The sequence below is a fragment of the Chlamydotis macqueenii genome, chromosome 3, assembly GCF_036417535.1.
Source record: "Chlamydotis macqueenii isolate bChlMac1 chromosome 3, bChlMac1.mat, whole genome shotgun sequence".
Lineage (NCBI taxonomy): Eukaryota > Metazoa > Chordata > Aves > Otidiformes > Otididae > Chlamydotis > Chlamydotis macqueenii.
The window spans coordinates 25,490,759-25,514,234 of NC_141558.1; the positions used below are offsets into that span (position 1 = coordinate 25,490,759).

Below are 23,476 nucleotides of genomic sequence, written 5' to 3' on the forward strand. Positions count from 1 at the left end.
TGGTGGGAGCTCAGTATTGGGTGAGTACTTAGGACACTCCAGGTAATTGCAGAGCTTTTGGTCTAATATCACTCCTGCACATACACAAACGAAAAAGGAAAAAAGAATGAAAGAAAGATTTAACTGATACTGAAATAAATTGGTTTTCACCCTGCTTTCAGTTTTTTATTACTATCAAGTAACATGGTTTTATAGGGAGGAAAAATCCTGAAATGAATTCTGACATCCACTTTTAGTAAGCACGTAACTTTTGTTGATGAAGCGTGGTAGTGCTGAGGTAATACACATAGAGTATTCTTAATTTAGAACTGATTTTTTTTATTGTTTTCATTTTATAACGTAGTGTGTGCACATGTCAGGGATAGAAATATGACTAATGGAGTCCAAGTCTGAAAATGTAGGTGGCCTACCACACTGAACAGCTCAGTGAGTTTTTTGCCTTGATGAAGGGAAGGGGAAGGGAGATCTCCTCCATAGGATTGTACTCAGCTATTACATATGTAACTCCACCCTGAGAGGTTAGATAAGTGGTGTTTCGTTGGGGGGTTTTTGTTCTTTTGTCTTTAGGTGAAAAACTCAATTCTATAGACATTAGTGATTTGGGCCTTTGGACTTGCCAAACTAAAACCTTACTTTATTTCATTCAGTTTTCTTGCAAAGTTTCTGAAGTAATTCTGCATTGTAATATAGTCTAGTAAACCAATTATATTTTAAGTACCAATGTTCACCCTATTTTTTCAGATATTTACATTATTTTCACTTTTTTAATGTCTGTTTATCATTTAAAAGTTAGCTAACACAGAAGAGCATTTCAAGGTAGAGTATTACATTATCAGACATCTAGTTCATGTTCGTTGGCATTTAAAATAAAATCTCATGACCTCAAATACTTTGACAGAGAGTTCTAACTTAGTATTGCACAACATTAAAAACAGTTTAAGCACAGTGTGTTTTGTGAATTGGATGCAGGCAGCTTGCCAAGGTAACTATACTGTAACTACTTGGGTTTAAATACTGTTATGTTGATTTTAGCAAAGATCATCAAGTAATTGCAAGAATGTGTGGTTAATGTTTTTATAAAACAGATTCTTTAAAAGGATGTGCTGAACTCCTGTTTTGCTGCGTGTTTGTCATGCACTGGAGTGTTTCTGAATAATGTATTATGGACTTTCTTTATTGATTTTAATTACGTGCACACTCATTTTTTACTTAAACCTTCAAGAATTGACTGGTAGCACATGGAGTAAGAGGGGCGTATTCTACAGTTGCACTTCACAGATTGTCACTGACCATCTTAATCCCCAAAATTGACCATGGATTCAAAAACTCACCAGTGAGTAGTCTTAGATACCTACATTAATTTGTCTAGAGGAATCAGTTCTCACTGAAGTCTATTTTCTCTCTTTCTTCCCCACAGTGATAGTTTGATTAAGGGGAAGATGAGTTGGGCAGGAATGACAGTGTTTTTAGAAGATGTTTAGGAATTTGGGTCAACAGAAGTTGTGTTGAGTGGAATGTCCACACTCATATCATTGCTGACACAACACTAGAATATTCAGTGCTTCATTTACAGAGTAAACATTTGGAAACATAACATAATTAGCTGTTTGATGTAGTAGTTCACAAGCTAAGAAAACACTACTACAATGTTATGCTTCAAAATATTTATATGATCCATATAACATTTTACATAGACAGTTATCGCTATTGCTGGTAAAGCTTAGAACAATTACTTCAGAAGAAGTCCTAGTAAATAATCTTTTATCTCTGCGTTCAAACAAGGAGAATCTTAGCAAATATTAAGAAATTAATATAATTATTTATACTGACATTTTCAACTATAAGAATGTTAGAGCAGTGTTGAAATTAGCATTATCTTACAGTGTTCAGTAGATATTTTCATTATTTTAGATAAGATAATGCTTTGCCCAACGAGGGAGAGAAGTTCAGTACAAAATCATGACATAATATCAATTGATTGTGCAAGCAGAAATATATCAAAAGCAATATCACAATATTTAGATTTAGAAAAAAAATCTGCTTCATCTATCAGGAACAAATAGCACTAGTGGAAAGTTATTTTAAAAATGGACTGAGGAGGAAACTGATGAGAAGTAAGGCTTAAAAGGAATAAGCTGTCTTGAGTCTAACTGCTTTCCCCCATTCTTCCCCAAAACTAGGACCCTCAGAGTAACCATATCTAACATCTCAGAATGTGCCATTAGGAAGAAGGAAGCAAAAGCAGAAAAAGCTAGACTCTATCGTAGAAAATAACAAAACATACTGACATTTCTGGTAGCGTGGTAGCTTTGGAGAAATGTAGCATCCTGTTTAAGCATGTGTAGTTTAAGACAACGACTGTTTTGTTACCATGGGGCAGTATTAGGATTCAGTATGTTGACAAAATTGGTTTGTCCTTTGGAAGTAAAATGCCAGATGAGCAGTAGACGTGCTTAAAATTATCTGTGCAAGTACCAAATCTGTTCCTAATAAAGAATTTCAGGAGGTGATGTCCTGTACATTTAGTATTTCTCAGTTAATTTACTCATTTTTTTTTTACGTCAGTTGGACAAACCTAAACAGTAGAGAGAAGTGCTGTTTCATCGCTTATAAGCCACATTAAAACCATCCCTGCTTTTAGAGCAGGAGCTGTAAAAAGAACTCATTTGTTGAACAGCCTTTTTGTCATTAATACCCTTTAGGGTTTCTGCGTGTGCTCTGTAGAGCATATGCAGTCTGCACACACAGACGCTCTCTCTTTCAACTGAGAATTGAGATTAAAAAGAAACCTTTTGTGATTTTGAGTGGAGGTGCCGAAGTTCCCTGGCATGATGTTCCTTTTGTGAATGTAGACCAGTTTACTTTCAAACACTGTAATTGTTTGGGTTTTTTTTTCCCCTCTAGGACTTGCCATATTAAAGCATGTGCTAACACCACGCGTGAAAGCAACTCACGTAGCCATTGACACAATGAAGGACTATCTGGATGCAGTGTATGATGTGACTGTAGCTTATGAAGGTACTGTGGACCACAAAGGGCAAAGAAAACTGGCACCATCCATGACAGGTGAGTTGATAGATACTGGACACGCTACAGCCATATACTTGTTCATATACAGAACCAACTTCAGGTGCTCAGCCATCTTACCACACCTTGGTAGGACATCGTTCATCAATGACTAGGCTTTACAGTAGTTACCTGTGACATTCTTGCCCTCTCCTTCCTTTCTCTGTTCCATGCTGAAAATATTTCTGTAGTCAAATTCTGCATACAAGTGCTCTTTGGAGTTAAAATGAACTTGAGGCCATAGGCAGCAGGTGTCATTTACCTTCATGTTTCTTCTAGCACTGGGATTCGACATAATCGTAAATTCTCTCTTTCCCTTTGCTGTCCTACGTATGTGTACATGTGATGTAATTATTGAAATTCATGTCTTTTAAAGGGAAAATGTGTAGTAATGGTATTCTACTGGCAGTTTTTCAAATTGCTATACATATCCGTTAACCTTACAAACACTTAACAGCATTTTATGCAAGTGAGCTTTACTTGCTGTAGTATTTGAAACCACCTAAAACACCTTAAGAGAATGGGGTAAATTTGTTGCATGTTCCTTGAGTAATCTAACAAAAAAAAAGAGTTCTGGGGTTTCTGTTGAGGAAAACTGGGACAGAGAGCTTCAGGCTTTGCTGTTTTCTGATTGTGCTTGGTGGTGGATATTTTTTTTTTAAGTAGTTCATTTACCTGTCAGTGGAGGGCCAGACATCATCTTTCTTTCCAGTTGCAGTTGATGTGTTACGCAGCTATATCTGTGCAAAGCTGTCTGCTGCTAGGTGGCTCAAAGTGGTCCTTTGGAGTCTTTTTGCACTCCTGATACCAAGGAGGGAAAAAAAAGCCACAGTAGTTCCACAGAGCTGTTCAAACTTTTGGGCAAGGGATCATTACTGGCTGAGGGACCTGCAGGGAACTTCTCACCTAACTCCCTGCTCCTCAGCTGGCCCAGTATTGCTGTGGCACTGGGACTTGTTCCTTCTGCTGCTAAAAATGGTTCATAGTACTGTTTCATAGTAGCTGTTTCCATCTCACTTCATTATCAGGTGTAACTCCTTGAAGTGGTGTAAAGTTCACATGAACTCCTTGCAGGTGCTGGTTGCTTAGAAGTTCTGGGGTTGTCTGTTTTCACATTTTCACCCTACTTAAAATTCTTCTGGATAGGTGAGCACCAAAACTGTAACACTCTGTATTACTTCAACACTTGTGTTGTACAACAAGGTCTTAGGACGGCTTTATTTTACATACATTTTGTTCTCAACAGGCATTTTTTTGTGGCTAAATATCAAAAGCACTTTTTATTATTTAACATTTTTATTTATAATTTGGACTTGATTTTAGAGATTTTTATTACTTAAAGTTTTGGGTGGGTTTTTTTTTTGGTTTGGTTTTTTTTTTGTAAATACTTTATGACCCTCTTATAGATTCCCTTGAAGACTGGCAGGCTTCCTCTTGTCCTGTCACCCAACCCTTTTCAAGGCCCCCTCTAAAACAAAAGGGATTGTTTCCCCTTCCCTGCAGCATATCTTGTTTCGTGACTTAATTATTAGGCGGTTTCAACCATTCTCATGCTGGACTTCTCACTGCCTGATGGTTAATTAAACTATTAAAATGTCATTACCTAATGATAAGATGGCAAATGTTCAAATTCCTTATAAGACCTCTTCACCTAGTGAACCTTCCAGTTTACATGAAGTATGATATAATTATGGAAAGGGATCCAACAAACTGAATTTCCCTGTTGGCTGTTTCTTGTGTCCTGTGTCAAGTGGTCATCAGGTGGTTTGGGGTAGCTACTCCACATCCAGACTTTTGGAGACTCCACAGCAGGCAGTCCAGGTGTATCTTTTCAGCCACCCTTACCGTTGAGGCTGGAGTAATTACTGTCTCAGTCTTAGTTAAAAATAAAGGCAGTAACACAGAATGAAGTGCAGCCAAGCAGTTGTTACCCATTACAGAGTAGATAAATGAAATATCCATCCAGGCCATTCCATGCTATTGTGGCAATCACATGTGTTCCATATAATATAAATTATGTCGATTAAAGACACTTTATAAATTACAGTTTGGAACATAGTTGTCATTCTTTTAGGCCCTCCAGACACAAAATGGAAGAAAAACAATTTCTGTTCTAAGAGGTCATGATCATTTCACCATTTGTTATGCAGAAGTCCAACAATTGATCTGTTCAGAAATATAATATAACAAGAATTGAATTACACCTTGTTATGCATTTGAGATTTTTTGTATTATCGTTCATTTACATCACTAAAGTGAGTTATAAAATGTGATTTTCATGTGTGCATTTCATAGGAACATTTCGTGTTTGTATGAGTGCTGAATGAGAATTTTGTTTTTCATTTTCATTGGAATAAAATGGCAGTGCAATCCTGGTAATTTTTAAAAGATAAGGTTAACATGTCTTTTTCAATCTAGCAACACTGACTGAAATTTATTGCATGGAAAACAAACTTCTGATAAAAACAACTTTACTAGAGGACTGTATTTCCCATAGTATGACATTTCCCATGTGAATGAAATCTGAATTCCACACAGATACAGTGTCTTTCTTGAAATGCATTTTACTTTCAGTTCTGTAATTTTCAATTCCTCAGAAGAGCCTGTGCCACTTCTGGAAAACCCATACTTGCCCATGGATATGGTCGGCTCTTGGCTGCTGTCTCCAGTAGTAAACAGAGCAGGTTAAAAGGAAGAAAATTCTGAAGAAAAAATGAATTGCATTTTAAATTTTATAGTATGGAAGTCTTAGTGTAAATAGCTTTTTTTAGCAAAATTGGATTATTTTTTTTTCAGTCCAGCAAGCTTAAATATCATAATGTTGACTTGCTCAACAAGATTAAAATAAAACATAGTATACGAGCAACTGGAAAAACAGACATTCACCATGCTTTGTGCATTAGTGCTTTGACAAAAACAGTGAATGCCAGGTACACCTCATAACATGATACCTTTTTAGAGCAGGCAAATTATTATAGTATATCCTTTCAAATCTGTTGAACTTTTTGTCACTCTTTATGCATTTTAATATTTTGTTTGCACTTTCCAGCTGCAAGTTGTTTGGTTTAGAAGACCTCAAATTTGATTAGTCTTAGACAGGGACTAAGATTAGATTAGCTTTAGATGGGGATGTTCCACTAATGGATGCAATTTTTTTTCTCTACCATTTATTTGCTATTCAGTCCCTTTTATTTCAACAAATTTGGATCTTGGTACATTTCCAGTGGAAGCTTGTTGTGTACAGGGCAGCCTTTCCAAAGCGTAGCGATTTCCCACAGGTTTCTCCCTTCTCACTACTGAAGATGATTTGTCCAGATCATTAATGACAAATGTGATGGTCCTGCTTAGGGAAGACCATGCTGCTAGACAGTATTTGTTTGTGGTTATTAGAATAAGAAGCAAATAATCATATGGGCACTGTGGCACAGCTGAAGTGCATCTTACATACTGAATTCTGAAAGAACTATTTAGAATGGAAAAGGAGGGAGAGAAACTCTTGTGCAGGGTTTATTTTTATTGTTTTACTACATTGTCATTAAGTAGAAAGTAGAAATAAGCTTGGGAAGAAAGAATGAGAACCTAGTTTTCTGAATTAATGTCCTAAGTGTTCACATCCAGCTTTGCCTGGTGTTAAGGGGCAGATCTCGTGGGACGTGGGAACTGTTGTCATTCTTGCACCTGAAAGAGCATTATGTACACATCTACGTCTTTATTATTCTGCCTGAAGGCTTTAACATAACCAGATGGTATTTATCTGGCCGTTGAAGATGAAAGAGTGTGTGAAATAGCAGCATGTGACAATGATAAACACTGAATAAAAATAGCAAGAACATGTAGACTCTATCTTAAAGAAGTCAGAGGAATTCCTGAGAATTATTGACTCTGCTGTACATCAATTCCAGAACAAACACTTTGAAAGCATGTGTATGTGTGCATTTCTGAAAATCAGTACATCACTTTGATCGGTATAATTTGAGGAGGTCAGACTGGCCTAACTTCCCTCGGGGAGATTACACTTTTCCAAATGTTGGTCCTTTTTTAGGACCCGGTTAGACAGTGAAGTACAGGACAACAGAAAAGAAACTGGAGTAATAGAAACCAATCTTTGTCTGGACTGTGGCCCAAATTTTTATCACATCCATTGTCTTTCAAGATCCAAAGAATGATGATACCAAGCACATGGTTATAGATATGTTGAAAGAATTAAACTAAATTAATAAACTGATAAAGAGTAACAGCAATGGAAAACAGTCCAAAGTAAGACTTATAGTGATGAAATGACTAATAATCTGTTCAGATCTCTGCTAGCTGTCATATTCTTATTACATGAAAAAAAATACTGTAAAGTAAATGGCAATTATTTTAGAGCAACCAAAGAAAGGATGTAGATTAGAAGTGAGGCTGGACATCAGCATTGGTGAAATTTGTATCAAGTGTGGGATGGCTTTTTAATGTGTATAGTAAATCTCACATCAAGAACTTGTCATTCTGCTTCTGTTCATACTTCTGCAAAATTTAAGTAACTACCTTTCATATTTCAAAATCTAAATTTTCCATTTAACTATTTGGAGGATTTTTGATAACAACACTAGTCAGCAACATAGGTCTAGTGATATTCTATCATACATTTTTCCTTTAAAGGAATACTCTGGTTTGATTTTGTGCAAAGTATTAAAATACAAATTTTTAATAACATGATTTCACCAGGTAGGACAAAGTAAATAAACTATCATTCAATTTTAAACTGAATGCATTTTCACTTGTCCTCTGTAGGACTAGATCTGTCATTTTAGGACCCTTGTAATTTCCTGTTAAAAGTAGGCTGAGTAACATGAAAGCCTCGCTGTTAGTTTGTGGTTGACTTATTTGAAATGGCACTTTGAACACAGATTTGCACATGTGCATCAATTTTCTACAGATAAGAATGGTCTGGGTAAACACAAAGTATTTTCATACTGTAAAAATTAAATATTATACTTCTACTTGAAAATAATGACATTGCACTGAGCAGCAACATCAGTTTATGGCAATGTATGCGGGGTTTGCTGTAGTTCTCCATAGGACCCCAAAAATTGTTGAAAATGAAGATCAGTCTGAGCATAAATAGCACCTCTGTTTATTTATGTGTCTCAAAACAAGGACATAAAGATGACTATATTTTGAGTCCCCATAGCCCAGTTTCTTGTCTCCACCAACAACTAAACTTGAATGCCTAATAACACCCCCCCAATGGACGTAATAACCCCCTTCAGCATCCCTTCAAGGCCAGATTGTGTGTTCCTCTGGTTCTAAACTAGGACCTTGTGTATTGCAGTTACTTTCAAGCAGCTCCTACTGAAGGTAGGTATCTGTAGCTTCCCTTTGGGAACGTGTGATCAGAAATCACATGGTCATCAGAAAACCTCTGCTACACAAAGAGGATTTTGAAAGTATTTTCACTGGAGATTCATAAAATCACCCTGCACCCTGGGCCTCATGCACATGTGAGAGGAAGCATTCCGCTCCCCAGGCAGCATTTATGTACAACAGCTTGAGGAACTCCTGATCTTTATGCAAAAGTGTATCTAAACCCTGAGGGTAACAAAAACAACTTTAATTTCTTCACAATGTCACGTTTGGCCAGAAGTAGTTGCTGGTTTTAGAGCTGTGTTTATTTTTGCTCTTTTTTTTGTGCATCAGTGTCCTTTTCTTCTATTCTCTTTGTGGTGCTGTTCTCTGTTTATCAAAACAGACTGGCTGAAGGAAAGGCAAAAACATCAATACTAGCAGCACTGGCATAGTTCCTAACAGATCCTGTTTATTTGCTGGAGAGACCATTGTTTTGCACTGGTCTAGTCCATGTATCTTTTATTGCCTTTTTTTTTTTTTAACAGCATAGTTTAATTTTTTTTTTGTTTTCCATTTCTGAAACTTCAAAAATATGTCAAGGAAGATGTGGATATCCATAAAGTGAATGTCCTAAATTTGCTCCTTTTCAGTTACCATTGGTGGGACCCTTTAGATGTAATCCACAGACCTAACCTGATCAAGGCTCTGTTGCCCGTAGCCTATTGATCAAAACTGTTAAAGTTCTGCAGGAAACTTCCTGCAAACTTGTCCACCATACAGTATTCATAAATTGCTGTAGAGCAGTACAAAGGCCAGAATGCATCTGTTAGAATAACAGGTTAAAGCCAGTCAAAGATTGTTTCAGTGAACTATGATGCGCAAGCACTGCAAGTCTTGATCACATACCATCTTGTTTCAACAAGAAAGCTTACAGTGTTACTCTGCTGCTCTCTGGTGCTAATACCTGTACAGAAAACTATATGTACCATTTTCTAATAGTGATTTTTAAAAATCTTTTCATTCTAGGCATCTTTAGAAGGGCACAGAAATGTGATTATGTACCCTTGAATTTGCAGGATTTTGTTGAGTTAGAGGAGTTCTCTGCCATCTTCAGGATTTTTTTTTTTTTTAAAGCTGTCATATCTTTCCTTGTTTCCCTTCTCCAGACTGAAAATTGAGCCTTTGAAATCTTTCCTTGTTTGTAATACAGGTGCTTTTTCTTCTTAAACATTTTAGTTGTCCCTTTCTGTAGTCATCTTTGACTCTATTAGCCACATCCTCTTTGAGATACAGAGACCAGTATTAAAAATGTGAACTAGCAATCTTACATATCTGCAGGGTGACTTGCTTTGCTCTGCTTTCAGTGTCTTTTCTGATGCTGCCCAGCATTTGGAAGGGTCTGGGGCTGCTGCTGCACAATTGAGAGGATGGTTTCAGAGAAGGGTTACTGAATTGTAACCACCAGTTCCAAGTTAAGCATCATGTAATCAGGGTTTCAGTTATTTTTCCATGTGTTTGTTTATGCTGAAGCTCAGCTGCCACATTTTCACCCTGTTTGCTCTGTTTTGAGGTCCGTTTGGAGTCAGCCAACATTTGACTACCCAAATGAGCTTAGGATCTTCTGAAAAAGGTGTGAAAAAGTGGGGAGCTTACTGCTTGCTCCCTTCTTCAGCTCATCGATCATGACACAGAATAAAACTAGTCCTAGTGTTGATCCCTGGAGGACCCCAGCTGCTGGGTCTTTTCCATCCTGAAAAGTGACCACTAAGTCCCTCCATTTGCTTCCTCTCCTTTAAGCAGCTTTCACTCTGTAAAACATCATTTCCTCTAATCCCATGGCAGCTTAATTTCTTTAATAGCCTTCAGTGGGGGCCTCTGCCAGAGGCTTTATGAAGATTCAAATATATCCCACCCAGTGAATCCCCTTTGTCTGCCTGCTCCTTGACACTGTTGTAGAAATCAAGCAGATTGGTGAGACAAGATATCCCTTTACAGAATCCATGCTAACTCTTTTTCCAGCAGACTGTGACTATCTCTGTGCTTAGTGATCTTATTATAGACCCTACTATCTTACCCAGGGATGTAAGACTCTTTGGTTTGCATTTCCCAGCATCATCTCTAAAGCCCTTGTTTGTAGAAGGGAAACTCCCCTCTTTTCTGGCACAATGGCTGTTTGTGATCATAGGTTACACATCTTTGTTTTTAAATTCCACATTTGAGAGCTTTTGGATGAATGCTGTCTGTTTTTGGTGACTTCCTGACATCTAACTTGTTTATTTAGTCTGATACATTCTGTCTGTTTACTTATTGATCTAGATCCTTTGAGTGATCTGGTACAAAGAATGCAGTGAGTGTAGGAATCAAACATTTTCAGCAAGAAGAAAATAATGCAAACAAATATTTGAGCTTCTCTTGCATGGGCTTATACTTTACTATGAGTGCTGCTCTTCACACCTTTTCCAGCAGTCCCACCAGTGCTGTAGCTGGTTTACTGCTTTTGATATATTAAATTAAAATTGTTAGAGCATCCTTTGCATTTTTCAAGTTCCTTTTTAGTCCTCTTAAATTAATGTTTACGTTTGGCATGAGTGGTTTTGTGGCTTTTCCTTATTTGGACAAGCTTTCAATTCCTCAAAGAGGAGAACACAGGAATATAGTGGTGGCCTCCTTAATTTTCCCATTAAGCCACACAGGTGGGTTTCAGACCCACCTAGACTTTTTCTTTTGCAGTGTTACACATTTTTTACATGGGTTTCTAATACAAGTGTTTCTGACATTCAGTATTTAGGGATTTTTTTTAACAGCCTCTAGGCCACCTCCTTTTGGACTGCGTGTTTTGACACTTGGCTTTTTTTTTTTTTGTCCCCCATTACATAGTTCCATTAATAGTGTGTTTGTGTGCTGTAGACTCTTTACAGTGCTGAAATTAGTTGTGGTTGCAGAGCACTTCTCAATAACACTGCACCACTCAAGACCACATTAGGAATAGCTTCTTTTCTTGTGGGTTTTGCAACTAATTCTTCCAGGAAACAATCTTTATTTTTCCTTCCCCCCCACCCCCCTTTTTTTTTTTTTTCATTTTTTCCCTCTACACCTCATCCTGATGGAAGCATTGATGCAGTTCGATAAAGATAGCTGGACTCTCACACTCTTGCTACCAGTCCTCAGTCTAGCTTTGCAGTTTCTGATCACTGTTAGCAAACTTACTAGGAAGTCTTTTAATATATCTATCTAATATATATTTTATTAGAGTCTGGGATCTCCATCCACAAGGATTTCATGGTGCTTTTGTCTCCATATTATATAAAGCTATTACACTTTATATAATCCTTTGTGCACACTACCGTTCCCTCACCTGTGCATCCTATTCTGTCATTCCTATAAATCAGGTAGCCTGGTAACGTTGCACACTCCTTCAGGGTCACCAGGACACCTGCCTTGCAGGGATAATCTCTTGGTGCCAACAATTCTTGTTCTCCTGTCTTCATGTTTAGGCTTCTCTTGTTGGTACAGAGGCGGTTCAGAGTTTTGCCCTCACACTGAATTTTAGCCACATCCACCTCATATGTCAGTCTAACCAGGCTGCTTTTCCTGACCTTTCACTCTCCCCAGCTGCTAGTTGAAATGCTGTCTAAGACCTTTTCAGTTCTCATTGCCAGCACATTAATGATGATTCAGGTGCATCCCATTTCTCTTTTCTCAAAAGGTCCCCCAGCTCCTAAGGTGTTCACTCCTTATGCTGTGTTCCTTGTGGATGCATGGAGGCTCTGATCTCTGCATGCATCTCAGGCCTTGCACAGGGGATTGGCAGTATTTCTGAGAGTGCTATGCCTCACATCCCAGGCTTGTCTCCTGGCTGCAAGCTTCAATCTAGCCTGCAGAACATCCCCCCACGCTTCCCTACGTCAGCAGTACCAGCAGGTACTGGTACTGCCTGCTCCTCTACCACTCCCCAGATTAACCCGTCTAAACAACCTTCACTGTACCCTGGATGTTTACTTTCCTGTCTAGTGCTGCTTTGCTGTACCACCGCTTTAATTTTGTTAGAGCAAGCCGTGAAATAGTTTCTTGTCAGCTCAACTTGAGGTGATGGAAAGCGTGAAGCTGAGAAACAACACAGCACTTAAATTTATGTTTGTTTTGCCAGTTGATTGTTAATTTGGTGTACAAAGTAAATGAAAGTGGAGAGGTGGGATTTCTTTCATTGAGGAGGAGTTAATTTAGGAACGGCTTTGGTAGCTGAACACTTAAGTCCAAGCTAATGAAAATTTTAGAAGTTAAGAAAGCATCTGCAGTTCAAAAAGGAATGTCTTTGCTATTGTGGTTTTGCCTGTAAAACTACGCACACCACTACACGCAATCTTCTGTTACTGAAGAGATGTATTCTTACACGTCTGAAATACTGGTTACTTCCAATAAATAGACATCATTCAGATTTCGTTTTCCTGTGATATCACTTTAAATTTGTTACCAAAATTACTGAAATATGTTAAAACTGGAGAGAATTGTCGGCTCTTTAAGCAGGCATGACTATGTCAGTCTTCAGTTTGTCCTTTCTTAATTTTGAAGGACTTTGGCAATAATTACGTTGCAGTAAAAGAGCCGATGTAGGAGGCTGAAATCTGAGCTGCTTGATTGCTGTCATATTTAAAGTGCATATAAAAATAGACTTCATTAGTAACTGAAAACTGCAATACCTGTTTAAGTGTAACACCACTGTCATAACTTTCTTAAGGGGCAAGGCAAATAATTTGGAGTGGTGGAATGAACTTCTGTGGCAGCATTAAAGGGAAGGTGGTTGGAAGCCATTTGTGAGTCCCTTCTCAGTTACAGATATCTTTATGCTTTGGAGCTTCTCTCCTTCCCTCAGTTTCCCTAGGAATGCTGATAATCCGAAACAGAATTAATTGGCTTTTGAAAGTAGTTGAAAAGTGGTAGAATTTTGTGGCTACAGTAAGCAGAACACCCTCCCAAAACATTCATTTGCCATTAAAAACTCTGTGGATCCAGTTCCTTCCCTGGAGGCTGCTGCACCCTGCTCATTAATTCTGATTCTGCACTGAGTCCTTCAGTCCTGTGTTAGTGTGAATCCTGTTCTGCAGAAGGAGGGCAACAATGTCACGATTTAAGAACAAAAATGCTTGATCTGTGTTATTATTTTCAGTTTCTTCCTTCTGCTGTGGCTGGTCATGAGAAGCATTCTAAACATTCTGCACCTGTATCTGTTACTTGGCCAGACAGAAAGTTTTATTAGGAAATTATCTGCTACACGAAAGTCAGTCCACTTGGCTCCCACACAAGTTGTTAGTGTTCATTTAACCCAAATCATACTCAGTTCTTGATTGACCAACACTGTCCCCAAAAGAATGTTTGATTATAATGCATAATTTGCACTTACGTTTTGTCTTTTGGAGCGAACTTCAGCCTTGCTTGTTCCTGCTGTTAATTATAACAAATTCTGGCAAGTTTAAGGATCTGAGAAGCCTGTCAGATGTTAGCCTTAAGGGCTAGTGTCCCTGAAGTTGGATGTAATTTGCACATAATAAATTGCTTCAATAAGATTTTGTTTCTTAGCTTAATTACATAAGTCTTTTGGGAGTCAGGCTAATGTGAAATTAAGGGTCATGGGACCACCACAAACCTTTAGAGATTGTGGTGATAAAATCCAGCTGTTTCTTCTCAAAAACAACTTCTCAATATATTATTCTTATCCACTGGTGTTCTTACGTGATTGCAGTGACATTGTGGATTTAAAAAAAAAAACAAAAAAAAAACAAAAAAAAAAACTTGCATTAGTTGCATTAAACCCTAGCATGAATTGGATAATTAAAGACTAGTCTAATTCCCTGACTAGCTCGATTGCCTGCATTACAATGTCATCTGCAGATATCCTGGATGCCCAGGCTTTGGATAAAATGGCCTTGAATCGGTGGGTGAGAACCGTGATCCTCTCTAGGGGAGCACCTGCAGTTGCAGATCACACGGCCTTCAGCGAGGCTGTACGAAGTCTCAAACTGCAAGGGAGGGTAAGGCTGTGTAGAAGGGCACTGGGATTTACAAAGGTGGGAAATTAAGATGAAGTTTTAGGATCTTCACATACAGGGACTCAGTTTAGACTAGTTGAAGACAACTAGTGTAGGAAGAAGTAAGAATCAACTTGCATTGGAACCTGGGCATAAAGTAGAAAGCCAGCAGCAACACTTAGATATTTGTGGGGAGTTTTTTGCTTTCTAAGCAGATTTGTAGAGTTGCTACATTTCAGCTTTGGTTGGGGAAGATTTTTCTTTTGAAATACTTATGTCTTATTCCTGTTTTGTAAATAGAGCTTATTATTGAAAATGTACTCTGTTGCTGTCTTTAAATGACCAAATATCAGTATTTTTTAAGCAGTATAACATTAGTTTTAAAAATACCATGTAAGCTATTGACAATGCGATCTCATCTACTTAGAATTTTGCTTGGTTTATAATTTTCCTTAATAATTTATAACTGAGTTTATAAATAACATCAGGAAAGAGTTATTTGTTCCTGTACAGAACAACCTATGTGCTCTGAAGCAAAAGAAGCATACACTATACAATGCACAGAATGTTTCAGATATAAAGCTAGATCTTTAGCCCTAGCCGAATATGCAGAGCATAAATGCTTTTTATCAGAGTACAAAAAAGACCATATCATCTGTCTTCCAGGCATTTGTTTTCTAGATAGTTTTGCATATTTTTAGAATGTTCCACTTAATAGGTAATGCCACTAAAAAGAGGATTTGTACATCAGTGAACATTATAAGCATTTAAGACACGGATAATACGTCTGTCATTTTAAAATATTAATAGTATGCTTTTAGGTGTTCCTGTAGTGAATGATCTTCATATAGTGGCCTGGATAGCACCCTCAGAGAAACAGATCTGGAAAATCCTTCCTTACCATTAAAAGCAAGAGGAAAAACCTGCTTTCAGATACATGAGCACTGATTTTTGTGGTTAGTAAAATGTTGCACATAAACCTGAAGATAATATCTATACCTACTATCATTCTGGACCTCCAAGTACTTAACTGGCCTGCCATCTAATAGCTGTAAGCTAGGAGATGGTTTTACCAGAAACTTTTTAGTGACAGTTGTGTTTGCTACTCCATGGCTAAGAGGTGGACTTATTTCTGGTTAGAGCCCTGTATTGGGTTTGCGTCACAAGGTTTTGGTACGAGGGGGCTCCAAGGGTGGCTTATTGGGAAGCTGCAAGAAGCTTCCCCCATGTCCGACAGAGACAGTGCCAGCCGGCTCCAAGATGGACCCGCCGCTGGCCCAGGCTGAGCCCGTCAGCGATAGTGGCAGCGCCTCTGAGATAACATAGTTAAGAAGCGGGGAAAAGTTGCTGCACAACAGCAATTGCAGCCAGAGAGAGGAGTGAAAATATGTGAGAGAAACAGTCCCGCATACGCCAAGGTCAGCGAAGAAGGAGGAGGAGTAATGTTGCTCCCAGCAGAGATTCCCCTGTGGCCCGTGGTGCAGCCCATGGTGGTCCACAGAGGAGCAGAGATCCACCTGCAGCCTGTGGAGGACCCCATGCTGGGGCAGGCAGAGGCCTGAAGGAGGCTGTGGCCTGTGGAGGGCCTGCACTGGGGCAGCGAGTTCCTGAGGGACTGCACCCCGTGGAAAACTGACCCACACCGGAGCAGTTCATTAAGGACTGTAGCCCGCGGGAGGGACCCCACACTGGAGCAGGGGAGGAATGTGAGGAGTTCTTCCCCTGAGGAGGAAGGAGTGGCGTAAAGTGACATGTGATGAACTGACCGTAAGCCCCATACCCTATTCCCTCCCTGTGCCGCTCGGGGGAGAGGAGGGAGAGAATCCTGGAGTTAAGTTGAGTCTGGAAAGAAAGGAAGAGCGGGGGGAAGGTGTTTTTAAGATTTAGTTTTATTTCTCATTATCCTATTCTGATTTGATGGCGAAATTAGTTTAATTTATTTCCAAAGCTGAGTCTGTTTTGCCCATGACAGAAATTGCTGAGTGATCTCTCCCTGTTTTATCTCAACCCATGAGCCTGTTGTTATATTTTCTCTCCCCTGTCCAGCTGAGGAGGACAGTGACAGAGCGGCTTTGGTGGGCACTTGGCATCCAGCTGGGGTCAACCCAGCACAAGCCCTCAGCCATTTCTTCAGTTGATGGTGCGTGGCCCATGTTGCTCCCTTTACATTATGGTGTGGTTCAGTGAAGGGCTCTCTCTGCCCGAGGACTAGACAAAACTGCACACAGCACCTTACAAATTTCTTCATCAAAATGCCCTAAGACTTTGCTGATCTCTTTATCTCTTCTCCTTTCCACCCCCTCTACAAGCACACAAACATATTTGCATGAACAGGGTTTTAAAATTCTTTAAGGCAATTTCTAGTTATGATAAGGATTGCTTTTATAGCAAAGTCCTTAAAAATAAATAATCGTATAAAGAAGAAAAACAAATAGGGGAATATCTGCTTTGGCAGACAGTAATAAAGATGTACAAGCAGTGATAATTATTTTGCACAATCATTCCTCAAGATACCCCTTACAGTTATGGGTCAAAGTCTTCTGTACATCTGTACATCAGCACTGCTATCCAAAAAAATGTCAGCAACCTAAAGGGACTACCTAGTCTGTGTTACATTTGTTGCCTGCCTGTATAGTAGGAAGGTACTTCTGGCCCCTCTTCAGAATATGAAGATTGTCCAAATTCCCAAGGACTTCCATCCTCACATCCTGCATCTCTTTGTACAGGGATGCTGTGGTTACTACAATGCCCCTTGCTACTGATAACTGCAAATTATTACAAATACACAAATACTAGTGGGTTTTTCATCCCATGTGCAGTATTTTTACCAGTTGATAGTTTTAAGAAATCCCACAAGGCTATTTGAGTAACGGAGTTTTGTTTGTAACTGGCTTTATGCTTGCTTGCTATATTTTCCTAGGGACAAATTAAGGAAATGGAGGAGGGGAATTGCAATAGGACTCTCTGAAGCTTTGTAGCACTGTACGACAGAGGGAAAATGAAGGGATACAAAATGGAAAGTAGCATTTTGTTCTGAGTTTGTTCTGCTCTATGATACTTTTTAACTATAGGCTATTACTTAAACTGAAGCCCACTTTCTCCTGGATGTGATCAGGAAATCACTGTAATTCTGATTTTGTCATCCAGGAGCAAACAAAATTTAGATTGTAAAAAGGATAAGCAAAGAGGATTACTAACTTTAATCAAAATTACAGGCTGAATAACTTTACAGCATCAAGATTACTGCATCCCACACTAGAGAATTAGTAGATTACTGCTGAGGTAGAAGTGTAACATATTCAAGCACAGCACTTTGCAGTTAGCAGGTGCATTTTAGGACAATATTCCCATGCTGCACATGACAATGGGCCACCATTTCAAAAGTGTGTAGGCCAGATGGCTTCTAAGATCAGTGAAGTGCTCAGTATCCAAGCATAACAAGAGGAGGCTTTTGAAAACTGAATCATAGAATCATAGAATGGTTAGGGTTGGAAGGGACCTTCCAAGGTCAAACAACTGAAGTTAAGCTTCCAAGGCACTTCCAGCCTTATGAGGTCAGATTTTCAGCGTATTTTAGATTAATAAATGCTCTTCAGTGTTTCTGTAATGTGGTCCTGTTGATTTGCTCCCTTTTCAGAGTTTCTTTGCAAAGAATGCCCAAGAGTTCATATTTTCATTGATCGAATTGAACTGAAGGACATTCCAGAAGAGCAGATGTATATGAGAAGGTGGCTTCACGAACGTTTTGAAATAAAGGACAAGTGAGTAGCAATATGCAGAACTTTCTGTTTCAGTAAGCTTTCTTCCTTCTTTTATATTAACAGATATACCTATGATTTCTATGTTACCAGCAGTGCAAGCCATAGGGCTCTCTGAAGAGAGGTGATGTTGGCACTCCTGTGCATATTTTGTGTAATACCCTTGTGGTTAAAGCTTTTGCTCAGAATTTTGGAATTCCTGGGTTTTAGACCTTCCTTAGACCAAAGAGCTGTGAATCCATGTTTCAGGCAAGACTTATATTCATCTGAATACTTCCCATTTATCTTCTTGAAACTGAGCCATGCACAGCTACGAATGTAAGATATGCAAGGTAGGGAAGCAGGTCAAAGGAGTTTGATTCTAGCCTCATAATTATTGTTAGAGTTAGAAAAGGGCAGGTATTCATCTAGTATCTTCTGCCAAAACTGTTTATGCAACTTTGTTAGACAGCAACTGGATACAAATACAAGTAACCCTGAGATCTCTACATTCACTGGGGAAATTAGGTGAAGTACAAGTTTCATCTGTGCATCTTTGAATCATGGTAGAACTAAAGTGCCTGACTTCCTGCAGCGTCTCCAGATAAGGTCACTAGTGAGCGTATGCAACAGATGCTGGGGGACCCTGTGATGTGGAAGGACTTTGTGCCTAAATGTGGGGCTCAAGTATTGTTTGAGATATGATGGTTTAATTTGCCACATCTGAAGTCTAGCTTAAGGGAGCTGAATCTGTTTACTTTCTAAATCCTTGAATACATTCTGTGAGGCAGAAATTTCCCTGATTCTTCAGGTATGTTCTGCTTTAAAATTGTCCTGCCAGTCTCATACTCCATGGAAGTAAAAAAAACAGATTAATTTGTCCTGTGATCTTTGAATCTACATAAAAGTTGATGCCATGTTTACAGATAGTCATGTTATTACTAAAACGTCTTAGAAGTTTAAGATCACTAAGTTTTTTTTTTTCTTTTCTTCACTTTTGAGAGGAAGAAAGTCTGAATTTCATTTTATAGACAAGGAACTGTAAAAAGCTGTCCAGTGTCCCTTAAGTAGTCTTCTGCTGAAGACCAGCAAAACTGAACCCCGATCATCTGTGTCTCATTGTAGACTCGACTGGAAAATCTTTTCCTGGGACTAAAGCAGTCTGTCAGGCAAATTTAGAGATACTTAAAACTGCAGCATTTTTGAATTCTTTTATTACTGATTTTCAAAAATAGGAGGAAAAAAAGTTCCTACTGAACCAGTGGTGTGGCATTTTCCTCTTGCATATTTGGCTTCCAAAATATATAGTGTCTTGTGAGGCCTCGTTATTTATTAGTTTATTTTATGAAGATACTTTTCCCCCACCTTTTGGTGTTCAATGATTAACTGTGTGCTATTTTGTCTTACGATATTGCCCAGTACATTGGGCTTATGTGCTATATGCTGAATGAAAAGGATTATTTTAAACTTTTATATTCAGTGTTAAAATTGGTCCCCAAGGAAAATCTGCTTTTATTGCTTAAAGGGTTCAGGTTGAGTACTCTGATATGCAACGTTACTTCGAATGCATCATATTCTTAAGGCATACTGATTGTTTAAACTTGTTACAGATGAGCTGCTACGTGTTGTGAAATCATTTGTTAAATAATGTGTGATCAGAAGCAGTTATTGGATGAAAGTAAGTTGCTTAAAACTTCTTGCACTAATGCATAACTTTGACCATCTCCTTTTGTCTGCTTGTAGGTTACTAATAGAGTTTTATGACGCAAAGGATTCTAAAAGAAGAAATAAGTTCCCTGGGAAAAGTGTTCATTCCAAACTAAGCCTCAAGAAAACTTTACCATCTTTGCTGTTTTTAGGTGGCCTAACTGCTAGTATGCTTCTGACAGAATCTGGAAGGAAACTTTATGTAAAAACCTGGATTTATGGGACTTTAATTGGCTGCCTGTGGGTTAGCATTAAACCATAAGCAGATGTTAGTCTCCAATCAGAAATGTGCGGTCTTTTCATGCACATTGCACCAAACTTTTTCCTGACTTTATAGTAAAAAAGTGTAAAAAAAGCCTTATTGAGCAAACATTGGAAATAGTAGAATTTGTGACTTAAACCTCTGTGTGGTTGGTCTGGGGAAAATAAATGTAGATTTGCAAATTTGCTACTGATTTTTGCTGGAATAATGACAGATAAACTGAGTCGTATGATAAATTGCTTTCCCCATGAACTAACATCCATCTCTATCTGCAGATTTGGTGAAGTATGAGTTATGCATAAGAGTGTCTTAAGTGGACCTGTGAATGTATTTACAGAGATTAATTTAGGGTATATATTTATTCTTCTGGTATTCATGTTGAATTTTCGTTACTCTGGTACATTGCAGCAGCTCAGTTGCATCTATCCCAGCTGTATCACAACTAAAATAAAAACTTTTTTTTCTTTGTAATTTTGCTTTACAGTTTTAGCTAAATACTGTGTTCTTTAAAAGGGACTATGTAAGCTGGCAAATCATGAGATGCTACCTGAAGCAGAATAAAATGTTCCTGAGAACTACTGTTCATGGGGAAGAAGCTCTGTTTATCTAGTGCATGATTTTTTATTATATTGCAGTATTAGCTGATTATTTTACATATGCAAAACATTAAATTTTACTGAGCAGCTTATTTTGCACACTCCGTATTGTGCATAAAAGGATTGTATGCAGTGTAATGAAATGTTACGTTTTTGTTTCTGGCCTAACCAGACTGTAGCCTACCTTGTGTCTGCATTGTCCCTAGTACCTCGAGAGTTTCAGCCGAGCTTACAGACCTTTCGTGTGTACGTGCCATAAGCAGCGGTGAACGCTCAGAAGTTTCCTGTTACCTCACGATTTTCTGGAAGCAAACTTTGTCATTTCGGTAATGCAGAGCCTGAGTGTAACTTCAGGAGTGTAAGGGTATGGTAACGAGGAACCTTCAGATGTTCCTGCTCAATCTGAAGCATGTGCCTTTTCCTACTAATCTGATTTAACCTGACACTTCTTAATCTGGCAGTCACCTCCATGCCGTAATATCACACTAGATTCTCAGATCATTCTAGGCAATGCAGACTGCAGCTGGATTGAAGTTACAGGGTTGATGTACACAATTTGCACAATAGACTAGTAGTGAAAGAAATGCATATCCTATCAGTGTTTCACCTGCTTTAAAAATCAAAATCAAGAAACCCTTACTACCAGAAAGTCTGCGATTCCCATGGCTGATATTTTTGCTGGGGAAGCACCATTTCCTGAAATCAAGGGAATAGTCTGTACGTACAGCGATAGGGTAGGAAAGAGGATGTACTTTATCTTCTTCCATTAGGGAACTGGACTCCGTGTATCAAAATGAAAGAAGTACAGAATATTTTTGTATCACACTTGCAAGCTTTAAATGTGCATCTCTTTTTAGTTTCAGCGCGATTTGTCTTGCATTAGAGTCCATCGTGAGTTAAGTGTCTCTTAAAATGATAACTCAGTTTTTCAGATTCTGTTGCCAGTTAACTAAAGATACTGCTTTTATCGTGTGGGTTGTTTGTTTGGTTGGTTTTTTTTACAGAATTTTATAGAGTAATTACAGTTCTACCTTAAAACAATTCAGTACAACTTTCAGTTTGCAGTTCTGTGTCCTTCCATAATGGATTTTATCACTGGAGTTATTTATATCAGTGATTGATTCAGGATATGTTGATGCACCATTTCAAAAACAATGACTGGGAACAATGTTGAAAAACAGTATTGTTATGAGGCTGTGAAACTAGAAAAAAAAAGCCATTTTATGTAACAGCCAAACGTGCTCACATGTAGTTCTTCCTATTCTCAGCTGTTTCCAGTGGGTATAACCAGAAGGCAGTGTTCCTATGTTAGTCTGATTTTCAGTCATGGAATTAAATTTTACTCTGACATGACTAAAATTCTTTATGACAGCTAAGAATAATATTTAATTATACATAAAAAATAAATGCAAACTGCTTAATTCATTTGTAGAAAAATAACTGCTATTTTGAAGAGCCTAATTACCATGAAATACTGGATCTCTCTTGCTGTTTAAGTACCAGGAATATAATTGACGCAGTGCAAGAAACAAACAGGATGTTTATTTTGAACCTTATTTGCTATGTTAATCTTAATTATTTTTTTTCTTGCCATTAATTTATAAAATTTTGAAACTGTAATTTGCTGATGTGTTTGGCGTTGGGAGTATCACATGCTATTTCTAAATATGCACTGATATTAATTTGAAATACTTCTTCATTAAAATAAGAAGAGCCAGTGCTCATTCAACTTTTCTGTCCTGTCTGCGTTCAATTTTTTCTGCACTTTTGTGTTTGTAATTCGGTTAACAGGGACTGCTAACAAAAGAGCTATGGGTCTGGATCAGCTGAAATGTGTTAGAATTGATTTGTGCCTGTTCCAACACACCACACCACCAGGTCGGTTGGATTCCAGCAGCTTTTCACCCATGAACACTTGCATTTCTTGGTGCATGTTAATAATGATGGCTAATGTGCAGTAGCACCGCTCTGGCCAGGAATCGGGCTCTGCCAGACAACAGGTCTTGCACAGACACCGCTTGCAGACAGACTGGACAGACCTAGGAGGTGGGAAGAGGTATTGCAGCCAAATACATGAAGTATATCTCGGTAGCAAAAGCCACCCTAAATTTTAGTGACATATGAAATCTGAGAGGGACCTATATGCTCAACAACCTGTTCTTCTAGCTGATAAAAGCAATTTCCCTCCACACAAGCGCTGCTCTGTTCATACACATAAACTGTAGGTAAACCTTTTATAGTCAGCAACACCACCGCTATGTGCTGGTTCACAATGTTTACTTTTGTGGAAGGAATTAGGCTAGTAAGGAAGCATTAACTTAAATAATGGAGAACACAAAAAGTGAAGTGAGACAGAAAACTCAAGCACTGAGTGATGCTACAGTGAAGTGAAGAAATGACTGAGGAGGACATGCGAGGGCCTGCGCCTGCTGCAGTCTTTTGCTTACTCCTCTGAAGCATTTTCTTGGTGCAGTATTTGTTTTTTCTCCCTTCAGTAAAATGTAGCATACCTGTAAAACTGTTTTTTTAGTACTTAAAAATTGGCCTCTGATTATTTTGTCATTTTAGCATGCATAGAATATATATACTCACTTTGGGGGAGAGAGAGGTAATTATTTTAGGATTGGATACAAATCCTGGGACCAGGAGCACCTTTGGGATTTTTTGGCTTAGTGTTAAAAATGAAGAAAGAGACTTCTCCCCCCACCACCTCCAAATAAAAAACACTTTTAATGGCAGAAATTTCAACTTGGCCCA

At 38.4% G+C, this 23,476-nt stretch overlaps 1 protein-coding gene across 1 annotated transcript in view; it reads left to right on the forward strand.

Annotated features, from left to right (window-relative positions):
* The window catches only part of AGPAT5 (1-acylglycerol-3-phosphate O-acyltransferase 5), a 59,167-nt gene extending 36,715 nt beyond the window's left edge, over nucleotides 1-22,452 (forward strand). Inside the window, exons 6-8 of the mRNA XM_086745245.1 lie at nucleotides 2,905-3,066; nucleotides 18,055-18,178; nucleotides 19,898-22,452. Coding sequence (XP_086601371.1) covers nucleotides 2,905-3,066; nucleotides 18,055-18,178; nucleotides 19,898-20,123 — 512 coding nt within the window. The 3' untranslated portion in view covers nucleotides 20,124-22,452. The remainder of the gene's footprint in view (nucleotides 1-2,904; nucleotides 3,067-18,054; nucleotides 18,179-19,897) is intronic.
* Nucleotides 22,453-23,476: the final 1,024 nt, after the last annotated feature.